The 17,818-nt window shown below is 48.6% G+C and overlaps 1 protein-coding gene across 1 annotated transcript in view; it reads right to left on the reverse strand.

Moving 5' to 3' along the window:
* Positions 1 to 17,418, reverse strand: part of LOC126543829 (uncharacterized) — a 37,975-nt gene extending 20,557 nt beyond the window's left edge. Inside the window, exons 1-4 of the mRNA XM_055077278.1 lie at positions 17,355 to 17,418; positions 14,586 to 14,664; positions 10,279 to 10,373; positions 3,446 to 3,552 (exon numbers count right to left, since the gene is read on the reverse strand). Coding sequence (XP_054933253.1) covers positions 3,446 to 3,552; positions 10,279 to 10,373; positions 14,586 to 14,618 — 235 coding nt within the window. The 5' untranslated portion in view covers positions 14,619 to 14,664; positions 17,355 to 17,418. The remainder of the gene's footprint in view (positions 1 to 3,445; positions 3,553 to 10,278; positions 10,374 to 14,585; positions 14,665 to 17,354) is intronic.
* Positions 17,419 to 17,818: the final 400 nt, after the last annotated feature.

A 17,818-nucleotide genomic window follows, 5' to 3' on the forward strand; every position in this document is an offset into this window, starting at 1 on the left:
AGCCTTTTACGAGCTCGCGTCAATCATTCCAGCGTGTCTCGACATACAAATCTTATTTCTGTTCTTGCACGAGAATGTACACTGCTTGTCTTCTAGCAATAAAGTCGCACGTTCTGCTCACTCAATTGTGGTTTGTTTGTATGGGCGTCAGTAGAGGCTCTTTGGTCGCCTGGCAATTAGAATACACCAGCTACGCGGCAGCCAAGGAAATGAGGTATGCCGCATAGCCGTCAGGGAAAGCACGGCGCGTACCAGCGTACGCTACCGGAGAAAAGCGGCCGGAGAAAAACAAAGAAAAATTTTTTCCATTTTCTTAAAACCCCTTAAACTTCGTAAAGTAGTGCCACGCTTTGAAGAATGCCGCCTCCTGCTCGCGCGCTCTGGCCACGGCCGACGCCGCGTCGCTATTGGCCTAATAAGATCACGTGGACCCTCGCGCCGTGCATCAGCGCCATTTTTGCTCGAGAAGCGTCTACGGAGTGGCGAGGAGTGCATGTTGGCGCCGTTGCTACGCTCGAGCAGTGTAGGCGGCGCCACGGTCGAGTAGAGAGCGTGAAAGATAGGAGAAACGAGGAGCAGTGAAGGCGGAGGAGGAGAGTGTCACTACTTTACGAAGTTTAAGGGGTTTTACATGGATGGATGGATGGATGTTATGAGCGTCCCCTTTGGAACGGGGCGGTGGCTTGCGCCACCAATTTTCTGTTTGAGCAGCGCCATCTGCCGTCCAACTACATAAGTTACATGCGCGTCCGGTGCTTATCTTCCTACCACAGTGGAAGGTACAGTTCCCCTTCTCTAAAGCTGGTTCTTTATTCTATGGGGACGTTCAAAGTACGGGGTGTAACTATTGCGATCTTAACGTCCCCGGCCTGACGTTTATCGTACTTCACCGGCTGCTGCCAGGCACGCTGGAAACGGCAGACTCGTATACCGATCAGACAACTACCGCCATCTGTAGTAAACAATAATAAGTAGCTGAGGCTCGGCACGGCCGGCTAGAGGGGCTCGGTGCTACGTGCGCACGAACTCACTGCTTTAGCGGCCTGACCATAGAATAAAGAACGAATTTAGAGAAGGGAAACCATACCTTCGGCAGTGGTACGAAAATAAGCAGCGGCAGCGCAATGAACTTAGCGGGGCGGACGCTAGATGGCGATGCTCAACCAGGAAGCGGAAGTGGTTTTTTTTTAGAGCAAAATCCAATATGGCCGCTTTCCACCGGTCGTGCGCGCTGGTACGCGCCGTGCTCGCCCTGCTGCCTATGCGGCATGCCTTATTGCCTAGGCTGCCGCGTAGCTGGTGCGTTCTAATTGCCAGGAGACCAAAGAGCCTCTACTGACGCCCATACAAACAAACCACAAGTAAGTGAACAGGACGTGCGACTTTATTGGCAGAAGAAAAGCAGTACACCTTCTCGTACAAGAGCAGAAATAAAATTTGCATCACGAGATACGCTGCGAAGCTCACTTAAGTCGTCGCACGTGGTGGTCTGGTAACGAGCCACAATCAGCAGCGCAAGCAAATTGGACCGTGCCCCACCTGTGTGCATCGACAGTCACCGTAACTTGCATTGCGAAGCAACCAGGTGACGCAGGAATGTGCGCAGAAATATAGGTGAACGCACACAGTACCCCTGCCTTTCGAAAGGAAAAAGAAGCGTACTGTCCAAAGAAGTTTGTAGAAACCCAATGTGGCCAATGAAAGCTGGGAGTTTGGCGTCGCACAACACTTAATAAGGAATGTCAGCTCAGTACCCGCAGAAACAATGAAATCCGCGCACTGCCCCTGATAGTAGCACGCTTCCCGACAATGCGGCGAGCGCGCGCCGCCGTAGCAGACGACACGGTTCAAGAGTATACACACGCGAGGCGTATGCGCCTGCGCGAGCTGTTGCCGGCCACCGATTCCAGCGCTTGCCGCATCGAGATGCAATGCGCTCCAAGTTTTCCTATAAGTGTGAAACAACCTGTGCATGCTATGGATCCGCAAACTGTAATAAAATAGCTTAAAATGTGTCCCTTTGTAAAGCATAACAATACTTGAAGTTATGGGAGCTGAGAGATGCCGTGTTGGAGAGTGCATGTACGCATCGATATCAAATCTGTTATCCGTTCGTTGTTATTATTCAAGCAGTAGCTTTCAATGACCACCACGCTTTCCCCTAATATACCGCCCGCAACAAAACCCAAGAAAAACAACATTGATTCGTTTAAGGAGCTGTTACATCCTTTCTTATGTGCCGTGCGTGAGTGTACGGCCTTTACTCATTCTCATTACGCTGATGTGCCTTCCTTTGTACCTAAGATGTCATATGTATTCCACTACAAATATAGTCAAGTGCGTTCATATCACAATTGGGCTGTATCAAAGCTGGAGCTTAGGGGGTACGCATCAGTGTGCTCCTGATGCTTAGCGAGTCCTAACAAAAGCTTAGCGAGTCCTAGCAGCAGAACACAGAACGCCAAAACATTTCCTCACATGTATTTTGCGCGTTACCACATGTTCAGTCAGTGCGTGGCATTAAAAGTAATTTTTCTTTCGACGTCACTGCTGCAGTATACTGACGCGTGGACTCGTTTATCTTTTACGAGTGGGCGCTTTTCACTGCCATACAAATGCTATCGCTCAGCGCGGGACACGCCCGCATGTATCGGAAGTTTCTCGAATGTTATCGATGGTTCTGTGGTCACCAAAGCTTGTGTAATCTGATTACATGTGCGACGCGAATTGTGCAGAACTTTCTGGAAGACACGCGGGCACCGCCGATGACTCTGCAACTTTCGATGACTCGTGTATAGAAGCAGACGCACTCTACCGGCAGATCAGTATTCGATGACTGCCGACTGTGTTCGCCGCTATTACTGTGCTTTGAGTGTAACTTGCTTTTGTGGGCACAAGTGCGCCCAATAAGAAGTTAGTTTTGTCATACAGAGTTTTGCAGCTGTATTATTCACCGTCACGACAACCGTGACAATGTCACTAAATACTTTCCGAGTACCCGCCGGGGTTGCTCAGTGGCTATGGTGTTGGGCTGCTGAGCACGAGGTCGCGGGATCGAATCCCGGCCACGGCGGCCGCATTTCGATGGGGGCGAAATGCGAAAACGCCTGCGTGCTTAGATTTAGGTGCACGTTAAAAACCCCAGGGGGTCGAAATTTCCGGAGTCCCCCGCTACGGCGTGCCTCATAATCAGAAAGTGGTTTTGGCACGTAAAACCCCATAATTTATATTCTACTTTCTGAGTAAATGATAAAATGAATGTGTCACGCTTCCGTATTCTGACTGGCCCCTGTGCGCGGTAGTTCCATACGGCTATTACGGCTATCTGCACACTACAAAGGCAAGTTTTCATGTCGATGTTACGGCGACATTCAGTGCAAGTAATGACGTATGATTATTACATTGGAATACACTTGGCACTTCCTTTCTTGGTATACTGACTTACCTCCGACATGGTAATATGGGCAACTGTGAGCGCGCACCAGATGTCCCGCCATGTCGATGACTCTGCCGAGGTATCCACAGCTTCCCCGATGGACGCATCGAAGCGGGCTACAGGAAAATAAAAGAAATGACATTCATCAACCTCTATGAGGCGGTACCAAGAGTCGAACTAGTTTTACAGCGAAGTTCTCGAACACCTTCAACGCCTGCTCCACAATTTTCTCAGAAATATAGATAACTCCTGAAGGTTAGATTTGGAGACAAGAGGATATATTGTTACACGAAGGACGAGTCAGTAAGACGAGCAACTATTTACAGGTTACAATTACAAACGCGGTTGCAGCGCTGAGCGGTTAGATTCGCCGCGCGAGCCCAGTTCGTTCTTCCTTCTCTTTTCTCGAGTGATGGCACCCACGCGCCTCGTTCAAACAATCAAATGCCACGCGCATGTAGCATAATCCCCCTGCGACAGAAGCGATGTCCCGGAGCGTCTAAATGTCATCACTGGGAGACTTATACTGCTTCAGTCGTGTGACGTGCACGATGTCACTGGACTGAGAAGCAGATGGCGCGTAAGGGGCGATCTTGTATGTGTCAGGAGTCACGGCACGACGCACTCGGTATGGGCCTGTGTAACGAGACAACAGTTTTTCTGACAAGCCGACCTGACGCGACGGAGACCATAGAAGCACCAAAGAACCAGGCGGGAAGTATACGTCTCGGCGTCGCCGGTCGTTCAAACGCCTTTGACTCTCTTGGGATTTCAGAAGGCGCTTCCGGGCAACTTGCCTTGCGTGGGCACAGCGGGCGATAACATCAAGTGCATATTCACTGGTCCGTGCCGCATGAACAGGGAGGGTGGTGTTGAGGGGCAGTGCTGGTTGTCGGCCGAACAGTAGGGAAAATGGGGAATAACCGGCAGCGTCCTGGCGCGAGGAATTGTAAGCAAATGTGACAAAGGGTAGAGCGAGGTCCCAGTCAGGGTGGTCTGAAGAGACATATTTCGCGAACGTCTGTGAGAATGCGATTGAGACGCTCCGTGAGGCCATTTGTTTGCGGATGGTATGACGTGGATAGCTTGTGCCCCGTGGTACAGGACTGCAGGATGTCCGCGCTAACTTTTCAGATCAATTCAAATCAAATCAAATCATATTTTATTCTCCAGCAAGTACCTGGATGGTCTGGATGATAAGAATGTCCGGCCACGGTCTGTGAGAAGTTGTCGTGGAGCTCCATGTAATAAAATTACGTGGCGTAGAAGAAACTCGGCGACATCTGTGGTGCAGCTTGTCGGAAGCGCTCGGGTGATGGCTTATAGAGCATGGCCTAATTCGTGGCCACAGCGATCCACCTGTGCCAAGAGGTAGAAAGAGGAAAAGGGCCAAGTAAATCCAAACCAACCCGAAAGAATGGTTCCTCATAGAATGTCGAGTGGTTGAAGGTACGCAGCAGGGAGCGTCGATGGTGTTTTGCGTCGCTGGCATTTCTCACACACAGCTACGTATCTTCGAACAGAGCTAGCTAGCCCTGGCTAAAACAAGCGTCGACGGATCCGGTCGTAGGTACGTGACACACCCAGGTGACCGGCAGTGGGGAGGTCGTGAAGTTCGTAGAGAACGGCCGATCGAAGGTGTTTAGGGATCACGAGGAGTAATGCAGGGCCGTCGGGGTGAAGAATGTGGCGGTAGAGTACGCCACCTTGAAGTGTTAATAAGCCAAGGTGCCGGCAAGTGTCAATTCCAGGCGGTCAATGATGAAACGCAAGGACGGGTCGCGGCGCTGCTCGTCGGCGACATGGAGTAGTGGAAAAACACGGAGAACACAGGCGTCGGCGTCAGTGTCAGACGTAGAAGGCGCGTCTTCAATTGGGTAGCGAGAGAGGCAATCGGCGTCCTGGTGTTGGCGTCCCGATTTGTAAGTCACTGTGTGGGCATACTCTTGCAGTCGGAGGGCCCAACGATCGAGCCGGCCAGTAGGATACTTGAGCGACGAAAGCCAACAGAGAGCATGATGGCCTGGGATTACTGAGAAGGGCTTGCCATATAAATATGGACGGAACTTTGAAACAGCCCAGACAAGAGCAAGACATTCGCGCTCGGTAATCGAATAGTTGCATTGGTTGTTAGGAAATTATTGAATATAGGTTGACCTTTCTGACTAGCATGTTTGGCGGTTTTCTATGAAACTCCTACCATGTTTCCTCCATGCATTGAGTGGAGGGGGTGGTGGCGGGGCGAGGAAGTGCTGCGATTTCTTATTTTGAAGTAGACAATAACGCCATGGGAGCAGCATTCCGGGCAAGTTGGTAATCCATTGCTTAAATGATATTGCACTACATAAAAACGACACGGACGTGAAAGAAGACGACGCACCAAGCGCAAACTTTCAGCTAAGTGTATTGTGCCACTGCGTCATGTTATACATGGCAGGCAACGTAGATCGCGCATGCGCTTACAAGGAAATGAAGTGCGAAGTCATGTAACATGGCTACGTGTCATGTGATGCCGCGTCCAAGTAACTTAATTCTTTTTCTGTGAGAGCCAGAGACGGGTAGCTAACACACGCATCACCCAATTTCGCGATCATCTGCGCTTCAGATATCTCACGGATGAGCTGCGTTCTGCCACGGGAAACGATCGTGCATTGATCCTCAAGAGGCTTGTACCCATGATCACGACAGTGGATCACCAAGAAACCATCTGAGCCGTTTTTTACATTGTTGCTGTGTTCGCGGAGCCGATCATTGAGGCAACGCCCAGTTTGTCCGATATATTTCTTCCCACATGAAAGCGGGAGGTTGTACACCACCCGGTGTACACACTCGACAAAGTTTTTTCGGTGATGCTTTCTGCACTTATCGGAAGGGACGGCATTTGGATCAGTCAGCCTGCAAAGCTTGCCGGGAGCAGAAAAAACAACTCTTACATTCGCCCTTTGGGCAATCTTTTTCAATTTGTGGGATATACCGTGCATGTATGGTATCACACTTACTTTAGGGCGTATGCCAGGAGGGGCATCGGCAAATGACTTCTAAATAATTATAAAGAATTGACCACCTAAATGAAACATTCGAAACCAAAAGTCACTACAACTTGCGTTTTTATTTTAAATGCAATAAACCTCGTCAAATTTGGTGCAGTGGTTGCGGAGAAAAACGAATTCTCCTTCTACATGTATTTAAATAGCGGCACCTGAGCTAAAGCTTCCTCTTAAAGAGGAGGCCGAGCAGCAACGTGAGCGCCCCCCTCCCCCCTCCCCCGAACGAAATTTCTGGCTACGCCACTGGTAGGAAGATACCTGTAAAGAAAGGGGTAAGACAAAGAGACACAATCTCTCCAGTGCTATTCACTGCGCGCTTGGAAGAAGCATTCAGCCTATTAAACCGGGGAAGTTTAGCAACCTTCGGTTTGCCGATGACATTGTTCTGTTCATCAACACTGCGGGCGAGATTGAAGATTATTATGCAGAAGACAAAGATAATGATAAATAACCGGGCAAGGGAACAAAAGTTCAAGATCGCAATTCAGCCTCTAGGGTTTGTGAAAAAGAACTTTTACCCTTGTCAACTAATCACAGGGAACACTGATCACGAGAAGGAAATTCAGAAAAGAATATAAATGGGTTCGATCGGCGGCGCATACGGCAGACACCGTGAACTCCTGATTGGCAGCTGAGCGTTATCATTGAAAAGGAAGGTATACAATCCGTGCATTTTACTGGTGCTGACATATGGGACAGAGATTTGGAGACTGACAAAGAAGCTTGAGAACAAGTTAAGGAGCACGCAAAGAGCGATGGAACGAAAAATACCAGGCATAACTTTAACAGATAGAAAGAGAGCGGTTTGGATCATAGAGCAAACGGGTATAGACGATATTGTAATTGACATTAAGAGAAAAAAATTGCGATGAGCAGGTCATGTAATGCGCAGATTAGATAACCGTTGGACCATTAGGGTGATAAAAGGGATGATAGAATGGAAAGAGAAGAGAAGCGCAGTAGAGGACGGCATCAGACTAGCTGTTGCGTCGAAATTTAAAAATTTGCAGGTGCTAGTTGGAATCGGCGGGCGCAGGACAGGATAATTGGAGATCGCAGGGGGAGGCCTTCGTCCTGCAGTAGACATCAAACAGGCTGATGATGATCATGATGATGATGATGATGACTTATTCATCAGAAACAACTCTAATAGGAAAGCTGATAATTGTTAAATGTGTCTCGAAGTGCTCAACCTTACTGCTTTCTGACTCCCTTCAACTTGGACGCCTCAACCGCTGCTAACCACTCCCGCTGCCTGCACGGCGGAAACTTCTAATAGAAATCTACTGTATACAAACAAGTTTTGTCTGCTGCCTGCTTGCTGGCAGCACCCTAGCATGGTTCATTCGATGTTCTCAAGCATTCACCCTTCCGTTCATGGTCACGAAGAGGCTAACTTTGGGAAATGCTGGAGGCCAATTACCTTGACTCTCCGCGCTTAACAGCACTAAGCCCTACGCAGTCCACTTCTTGCGGTCTCTTCTTTCGCAGGCAATCAGTCTCCACGGCCGCTCAAATGAGTTCCTCATTAGCCAAGTCTTCCACACTATAGCAAGAGGGGGGGAAGATGACGTTGCCCCTTCTCCTGACTTTCCAGGATGTTGTGGTCTTGCTGACGCGCGCCGCTAGGTTCCTTGCAACACCATAAGGTCGCACTCGCCTCGTGGTCAGGCTCGCTTGCGCCACGGTACTGTTTCACAGTGTGTGCATATAGTACGTCCTGTGCTTACTTTCTTGTGCAATGCAAATGCAGGTAGTAGGTAGTAGAGGTCGCGTGCTGGACTGTGATAGTTTAAACATTACAATAGTCCATAGGCTGAAGAGAGAGCATGGAGCTGGCGTGTCAACAGCGCGCTGCCAACGTATGCAGAAGGAGCACGTAAACACGTGCCAGCAGATCGGCTCCAAAGCGTGGAGCCAGCGTCGAGAACACTCAGACTCAAAAGAATCGTCGCATGGAAAAGGAACGCATTCGCCACTTAGTGAAATGTGAAGATCGTGGCTGTATTTATGCAATGTATACATAAAATTGCAAATTAATTGATTGCCATACAAACTCATAATTCAAATAGAGTTTAACACTTCTGCCAGGTCAACCAAAGTAAACATCCCCCAAATCTTCCCTTACATCCGACAGTGCTTGAGATCCGCCAATTTCTTGTAAGACTGAAACTACCTGTTTTTTTTTCTCTCCGCACTTTCCGAACCATCTTGGAGCGTTTTAGCATTGCAAACGAAAGTAACATGTCAACAACGAGCACCCTCAGACCTTATTTCAGGCTCCAGTGCTAGCATTTTCTGTCACATTTCTCGGTTTGTTATCCAGCAACTAAAAAGAATGCTTAATATTTTTTCCTGATTGTGTTAGTCTATGTCAAATCACCTAATTTAACAAATTTATAAGGTAGAATCCAGGATTAGTTATTTTTATGAAGAGGTGTTTAAAATCGTGTTCATTTTTTAACATGCCAGAACATGAACGCTTCTTGTGGATTTCTTACCCAGCGAGAGGAAAGTATTTACTTCAAATTTCAATGAATTTCTTGCGGCGAGTTTCCAGGCTGGCAAAGTTGAAAAATGTGCTCTCTTCATAAGCGAATGTAAAAATATTTGATCTTTCGCCAACGTTGTGCAATGTTCACTCCTTGCATTTTTTGTTTATCTTTCACAAATTGATAGCTGTGATACCTTGTAGTAATACTTTAGAATCGACGTTATTTACCCGTAAGCTCTCTTGCTAAATATTCTTAGACCCGTGGACATAGTGCCTTTTCTATTCGAGCTAACCATGAGGTGAACTTCTACGACGAAATCCGCAAAAAGCTCTTTTTACGGACACGGCGCTTCTGCATTTCTTTCGTGACGACATCTTTTTCTCGCGATAGTAACACTCATTTATTTGTTACTGGTACTCAGGCAGAACAGTGCCATCATTTTTTGTTTTTCAAAACTAAGAGTGGCCACCAGATATGTTCGGCCGAACTCATCTGAACCCACCCTTCTCACACGTTCGCCGCCTTCAGGATCGGCGTAAGAAATAGCGCACCCAGCGTTGCGTGTTACGCCCCGGTCTACACGTCAATGGAGACATAGCCGTTTGCGAATAACATCACGAACAGCAGCGCGTATCACCGTCGCGTGGGTGATGCACTACGAAGTGTAGCCACGGAACATACGTACACAACGGCGACAAGACCTTTCAAGAAAAAGAACGCAAGACGGACGCGAGCACAGTTTATATGGTACAAAACAACATCACGTTTGCTTATTTTATACAGTTGCTTGATAAAAGCGCATTTTCACACGCATGCTACCTCTGACTCCCAGCGTTCCGGTAGAAGTAACATATGAAAGCTGGTTAATCAGCCAATTCTATGTGTACTTAGAATTAATAGTACGTGTCGCACAGTAACCACAGTGATAGCAGCAATTAAGGTCTCGAGGTATCGTGTGTGTGCTGCAGAAGTACTCTGTCATATCCCTGCAAAGACACAGCAAGTGGCCTGCAAACTTATAAAGCTAGTTTATTTTATCTGGCAGTTTTGCCACGTGTATAGTCGAATTGGGATAGACGTACAGACGAACAACAACCTCAATGAGTTCTAAACAAAGGTGTTTATTGGAGAGCTCCGGGATCATTTTGGCATTTTGCAGGTCTTAAAACAGCCCCTAAGGTTGCAGGTCGCTTTCATCTGTGCCCCCTAGCAAGCCAGAAGTAGAGCATACACACACGTTGAAATTGTACAAGCGAACGGGCTTCCGCCAACCTGACCGCGCCGTGAAATACTTTCTTACCTGAAAGGACATGCTGTTTCATGGTCCGTGACTGCGTCCATCGGGAGAACGGCGGGGCAACCATGCGCGCGGTTGGCACACACGGTGAAGGTCAGCTGCATCAAAAAGTAGGCAAAGTTGTTAATCGTACAAGGCACGAAAATAGGAGCGAACATTTTGATGCTGATAAGTAGCTCGTCTTCACTACTGTATCGTAAAGAGGCCATAAACGACAATTTTCGAAGCCCGAAAATCCCCTTTGAATGAGTAGGGTGCCTCCAGGGATATATAGCCGAAATAGTTTTTCAAAATGACGTTACGCGCTTAGTTAATTCGTGCGCGCTATTTATTTATTTATTTATTTACTTATTTGTTTGTTTCTTTGTTTGTTTATTGCATACTGCAGACCGATCTGGTCCAAGCAGGACGGGCAATACAATTTACAGAATATTTCTATTGCACAAAAAGAGAACAACAACAAGAAAAGAAACATAATAGCACCGGAGGAAAGAACACAAAAGAACATGATCATCTAGTCATTGTGATGACCCACTTATGGGGCCCAAAGGTTCGTGTTCTCAATGTTTTAACGATTCTCTTAGGCGGAGCCTCCGAGAACTCAATTGAGGACAAAGCCGTTGGTTTGAACACACACACAAAGACTTTTATATCAAACTAAATAGGCATAAAGCAATTAGAAAGAAATAGAAAGCATGCATAAAATAAACATTCAAGAAGACATTGCGGTAAGGAACACACTTAGGGCTTTAACGAGGGCGCGAGTCCGGGCTTGCCACGAGGGCGGGGACGCGTCGCAGTCTCGACGCGGCAACGCGGTGAGAAGCTGGCAGAAGGAGTGGCGCCGGTCTCACCAAAGGTCGCGGCGTAAGCTGACCGACTGGGCGCCGGGAGCGCGCCAGCTCTGGCGAGGTGAGGTAACGCTGGCGGCTGGGTGGCAGGAGTGGACGGCGGCGGCGTTCTGGCCGGGCAGAGAGCTCGGGCCCGTAGCCCGACTGCTCCCCTCTCGCCCACGGCGCGGAAGCTCGAACGCCGGCCTCGGGCAGCAGGTGGCACGGCAGACGGGGGTGGCGTTCTGGCCGGGCAGCTGGCGTAGAACTCGGGCCCGAAGCCCGACTGTTCTCGTCCTGCCCACTGGCGCAAAAGCTCACCGGCGTTGAGGAGCTGACGGCACGCTCAGGTAGACGGGCGACGCACAGGAACAGGTTGGCAGGAGGCCCCGGTCGGGTGAAGTCCTGGTGGGCTCGGGTCCGGAACCCGACGGCCCGTCTTCAACGCCCGCTCCGGTGGTTGACCTCTTGCCGTCGTTTCCTGGGACTCTCCTGGCGTCTCCCCGGCGTCTCCCTGCGTGTCCTCTTGCGTGTCGCCCCCGTTCTGCCAGCGCACCACGCTTTTTCTTTTGGTCTGGCCGATTTGGCATTTTCGGATTGGCGGCCCGACGCTCCGTGGTCTTTCTTGATTGGTTGCTTTTTTCTTTTTGTTGTCTTTCCTGCGCCGCGCGTTCTCGTGCCGGACGCTCTTCGTCGTCGTTGTTTTCCTTCTTCCACCTCGGCGCGCGTGCACTCAGCGTCGTCTGCTCTCGACCGTCCCGAGCACCGCACCACGTCGCGCACCACACATCACAGTCATATAGTGCGTCATTAGGTTCTCTTAAGCTATTCCAGTCGGACACAGAACGCAGAAAAAAGGAGAACTTATATATGTCTGTTCTTGCAAAGTAAGGGGTTAGAAAGTGTGTTTGGTAATGTCGCGTAGGTCTTGTGGCCAAAGGGGAAAGAAACTGTGCCTGATCAATAGCCATTTTACCGTTAAGAAGTAAGTTTAAAAAATTCAAACGACATGTTTTGCTTCTCGATTCAAGTAGTTCAATGATGTTAGCTTTCATGAGCTCAGAAGGAGAATCAGTATATTTAAATTTAGAATAGATAAACCTGTCAGCTTTTCGCTGAATCCTTTCTAAGTTTTTAATGTTATGCTTAGTATAGGGATCCTAAAAATATAGCAGTATTCAAGCTTAGGGCGTATGAATGTGAAATAGCTAAGAAGTTTGACCTCAGGAGGAGAATTACGAAGATTATGTCTTAAGTAACAAAGTTTGTGGAAACCTGAAGAGTAAATGTTATCAATGTGCAGATTCCAATAGAGGTTATTAGTGATTGTGACTCCTAGGTACTTGTAACTGGTAACTGGTACTAGTTTGACTCTTAGGAACTGTAACTTGTGACTCCTGGGAACTGTAACCGTTATTTATGTCCCATTCGCCCAGCGTTTCTCTGTTCCGAAAGAGCGGAGGAGCATTTCTGCCGTCGCCGTCGCCGTGAGGTTCCGTATAAAGACCGAGGGCGATAAAATCGTCGCCGCGCGCCGTATGCAGTATGTGTGAGAGAAAGCGTACGAGGCTGAGCCGGCGATCGCGGCTCAACCTCGCGCATGAAAGAGGGGAAGCGCACCGTCTGCATCACTTGCAAGGCTCAGGGAAGCGGGTAGGGTGGAGGGACGCGTTTTCCTCCGGGCGGCCCGGCCCGTGCGCCTGCGCGCGCGCGTTTGGCCCGCTGTACTTTGAAGGCCATTTGCGATGGGGACAAAGTCCGCCGGGGGTAGGGTAAGTGTGGGGAGGGGGGGGGGCGGTGCGTTATACTCAGTGGGGCGCGGTCGGTGGTAGTAGTAGCAGTAGAAAACGCTTATTCACGAAAGAGCGAAAAAAATACGGAGAAAAAAAATGTACAGTGAGTGTAGTCTTCATTTCAAAACCCCAGTGGCCTTGGTTGCTGCTCTCGCCTGGATTACCAGTCCGCGCTGGGTCTCCAGGTCTAGGCTAGACAAGGTGGCTTCCCACTGCTCCTCCGGCTGTTGTGTTTGCATGTCTGGCGGTTTGGGGCCCGTACACCCCACGTGACGTGATAGTCACTGGGCTGTTCGTTACACCAGGGGCATGCGTCTTTGTAGTGTTCTGAGAAGATGCTGTATTTGTGTAAGTTGGGGAAAGTGTTGGTCTAGAGCTATCTCCAGTCCCGTGCTTCCTGTGCGTTTAGCCCCTTGTGTGTTTGGGGGCGGGGAGGTAAAGCTGTCGTTGTTTGCGCAAGTATTGAAGTCTCGCGCCGTAAGCCGCTGGGACAGGGACGATAGTAGAGGAATCGAGGATTGTGGCCGCTCGGTTTGTTTGACCTCGAGCTAGCCTGTCCACGACCTCGTTATCCTCATGCCCCGAGTGCCCCGGGGCCCACGTAATCTGGTGTTTGAGTGATGAATTTGTAGCCATTGAATTAGTCGTGAATCTAGCTAATTTCTGAAGTATTCTTCCTACTAGAAGGAGCCGACACGCTGCTTGGGAGTCTATTACTACTTGTAATTCTCGGTTTGTCGCGTCCCCGTATTGAACAGCCAGCACGATCGCCGCAACTTCCGCTTCTGTGACCGTACAGTGTGGAATGGAGATATTGTAGACTTCTGTGCTTGATTTAGCACCAATAAGTACTTAAGCACTGAAGAAAAGTTTTACGCCTGTCTTATTTGTACCAGTAGTTAAATCGAAACTTTAAGCCAAATAAATTTAGTGAGACCGTGACTGTAAGAATTCTTGTCAGAAGGAAGATTAAAAGTTGCGAACGTTTGGTTTCTGATGGCACGAGAGCGTGAGTAAAATACAGATTGTTGTAAGGGCAGGTTATTTTTAAGAAAGCTATAGATATGCGGAAATTTTTATTATATGTATCCTATCATAGGGCAATACATTCTACTAACAAACCCAGAGTAGGTTCATAAATCTTGAGTGAGTAATTATTCACTAAGCTCGTTTAACTAGCTGGCGAATGGGTTCAAGAGAAATTTTGTACGTCGCACCACAAGATTCATTACGATACCTTAGACGACAGTGAATTAACACAAAATATAAAATATGCAATGTTTATACTAAGTTATGTCATGCTCGTGAGAGTGCATAGCATCCTTTCACCAGTGCAGGTTATCAAATAACACGCCGCGATATTGAAATGAACTTCATCCAATGTGATTTCGTTTATTAATAACAGTAAATCTTCAAGTGCCAGGGAGTTGCTACATGTCCTAAATACAACATATTTAGTTTTCCTAACGTTAATTGCAAGTTTGGCGAATAAAACCATTTTCAGACGTTTTACCTCTTCGTTTCCGTTATCTTCTAGACCATAAACGATGTCGGCTTTAAGCAAAATGCAAGTGTCGCCGGCAAACAAAAGGGCTGTATTTGATTTCATTATTGTTCTTAGGACATTACCATATAAAGAATATAGTATTGGTTCGAGAAAGGATCTTTGCGGGATCCCAGTACTCACGCTGGAATTTGAAGGAAAGGACGCCCGGTCCATAGCTTTGGGATCAAGGTGCGAGTGACTGCAACCAGCGATGGTGGAACTGCAGACATGAAGGGAGCATAATTTCAGTATAAGAGATAAATGTACGATTTGAAAAATACTTATCTAGCACGAAGAATACTTAGGACGAGAAGGACAAGCACGAAGAACATGTCATGAAAGTCCTTTTAGCTCTAGATAATTTTCGATTTATTTCTTTTTCACTTGCCATCTTGCACACTTAGAGAGATTCACTCATACACCTTGTACACTCATACAGATGGGAAGACTGGGTAAAAAAGCTGATTTTTGGCAGCTTGACGAGGCCCGCAGCCCCTGAAGTCAGTGCTTGGAAGCACGCAAGGAAGCACGCACGAAGCATGCAAGAGTCCTAGGCCAATTTAATAGTCCAATGAGTATCTCTAAGATAATATCTCTAAGGGAACGCGCCAAATCAAAGTTTACCAATAGGTTCCATGTCTTCCCCATGATTCGAAATCCTAAACTGTTTACAGATTCGCCGCGAAGGTGATTTGTGATGTATTCCTTGGTGTGACCCGATCGAATATTCATGACTCCCTTGCCAGTGACTTGAGCAGGTTGGCTTGCGTCGAATATTTCAACAGGAATCCTACGCGCTTTAGCTGGCGATCCCATGGTTAGTGTGAGCTCTCGTTGTGCCGGCAAAGTTTTGAAGGACATTTTATTCCAATTGGAAAGCGTTAACAGCATTGGCTTTAGCTATGTAGCCAAATGCCAAGTGTTCGGTTGCAACGCTTGTAGGGGCAGTTTGTCCTATGAGGTGGTAAATGGTTGACTTGGGGATTTCTTCTGCAGACATCTGGTTAAGCGGCCTGACGAACTCGAAAAAGTGGGGCCCACCCACCCGCTACGATAGCAGTTCACCCTCGAGTATTCGCATCGTGTATCTGCGGTAGTTGCGTCATCGTCTGATGCGTCGACGTCGTCTTGCTCCATACTGTCCGTCATCAGGGGTGCCGAGCCGGCGGATTCTCCCTTCGCCTGCACCTCGGAAACCGCGCGCCTTCCCCGCCGCATAGAGTTGGCGCCCGGAAATTTCACGGTGATTTCATCCGAACGAGAAGGCATGGTTCATTCTACGGGACGATCTTATTGCTGAAGTGGGTCTACGAAGGGTATAGGGGCGTTCGTCGAGTCCGTGCTGAAGAAACCTAGTCGCAGTCGCAAGTCAGCGAGGCCATACTCGAGCTAAGCCTAGGCGCAGTTAGGCCTAACCCGTCGACCAAGAGCAACAAAAATTTGGAGGACTCTTAAGCTTCGCATTTGAGAGTGGAACGCCATAGCATTCAAAGGTCCCTGACTACTTGTCACGCTTCCTGGCAACCGCAGCTCTCTTTTAAAGCGAAAGCTTCACTGGCCGCGAACTTGCGATTTCGCCGCGGCAGTGCTCTGAGGAGGCACATGACGTCACAACGCGCGCCTCTCCATGAATGTTTATCTCTCTCTCTCGCGATCTAGTCACTACTGCGCATGCGCCCCTAGTAGCACCGAGCCACGGATATTCCGCCGCGGCGCAGCGGCGCCCCTCAGCACCGCCGTTTGGTATGACGTCACAAAGCGTTCCTCGTCGTTGAGCTCCCCTCCGCTCGCGTCGCCAGCTGCGTCGCATGCCTGATAACGTGCCGTAGGATTGAAAAGGAAAGCTCCAGTGCGCGGCAACTACAGTTGAGGCGGCAGTATCGACGGCGACAATTCTGATAAGCAGGAGGAGGCCTGGAATCGACATCGGAACGAGATGAAGAGGAAACGAATCGCCCAGGAAACAGACGGAACAGCGCGCCGGACGACTGGCTAAACGCCGCAACATAGCTAGACAACCAAACTAACCTGTACTTGCAATCAAGATTAACCAAAGCTAACCATGCTATGCCTTAGCTTTCGCTACGTATATCCTGGCATAGCCGAGATAATTAAGCCACTGCCAATTTTTTTTTTCTCCCCCTTCCAGGCAAGCGCCATCTAGATGAGTATGTTTCAAGGAACCCAGCGGGGGCGCCGCTCTATGAATGGTAGAAACGCTGGAAAGAGGGTTTTTGTTTCAGCTTCTGTATAACAATTTTCTCGTATATTCAAGTTACAATCCGACGCTGTCATCTCTGTAGGTTGCCTGTAGGTCGTAGTTTACGACTTTTCTGGCATATTTTACATCGAGGAATTGAATTAGTTCAGTAATGCATCTGTACCACGCAGAGGGACTGCGTGGTTGTGGTTCAGAATGATTTTTAGCTAAACGATGGTCGGCGCCTGAGCATCCGGATGGCGACACCGGATGTTTTGCAACATGGGGCCTTTAACGTTGTCTGGAGAGGTTCACGGTCCCGTACACAAAGATTCGTAAGTAGACAGTGAGGATATTCGCTGGAAAGCTGAAAAAACCGAGTCCATACGAAGCACGCCTTTATCACGCTGCGCGTTCGAAGCCATCCACTCCGCCCCCCCCCCGGTGTGAATGCGCCTCGAGCGTTCGGTAAGTTGCTTGCGTAACGCTGAAACGCTAAACTTGAGAGGAACCGTGGCTAGAGTTCATCGCGAACGCACGACTGCTCCCGCAGGATACGATTCCTCCGCGCGCTAAGCAATGTGATTCGGAAAAAAGCTTGAGCGCGTAGTGCCGCTGGATCAGAAATTTCGATCGTTTAAGCACATCGCTAGCTAGAAGCTTCACACTGTGCGTCCCACTGGCGGACGTTTGGCAGGAAAGTCGCTCACCTCTGCTGCCTCTCTCGGCTGACCCTCTTCTGGACCGGATTCTTTAGGCCGAATTCTTGAACGCTCGAGCAACGACTTCCACGAGCTTTCTTCGCCTGGCCTTCTTTTTCTTCTACGTTTCTGCGGGGGCAGAATCAAGATATTGCACTAAGGTGAAAACGCTACCTTAAAAACTGAAGGAACATTGTTAGCGTCTTAATTAGTTGTGGGAGATAATTTTTGAGCAATAATTATGTCCTTACGCTTTCTCTGAAGAAACACAGCGAAAGTTGGTCCCCCACCCAGCGTTTGGGAAACCGAAACTCAAGGTCACACTTTTATGCTGAAATTGTGTAGTCTTTTTGTTTTTTCAACGTTTTGCATTAGATTCACACAAGTAATATAGGCTGAAAAGCATTTGAAACGTTTCCCCATATGTTATAACGATGATGATGATGCATAATGTTTGGCGGCGCATGAACCAC

Source organism: Dermacentor andersoni, chromosome 3 (genome assembly GCF_023375885.2).
Source record: "Dermacentor andersoni chromosome 3, qqDerAnde1_hic_scaffold, whole genome shotgun sequence".
In the NCBI taxonomy this organism is placed as follows: Eukaryota; Metazoa; Arthropoda; class Arachnida; order Ixodida; family Ixodidae; genus Dermacentor; species Dermacentor andersoni.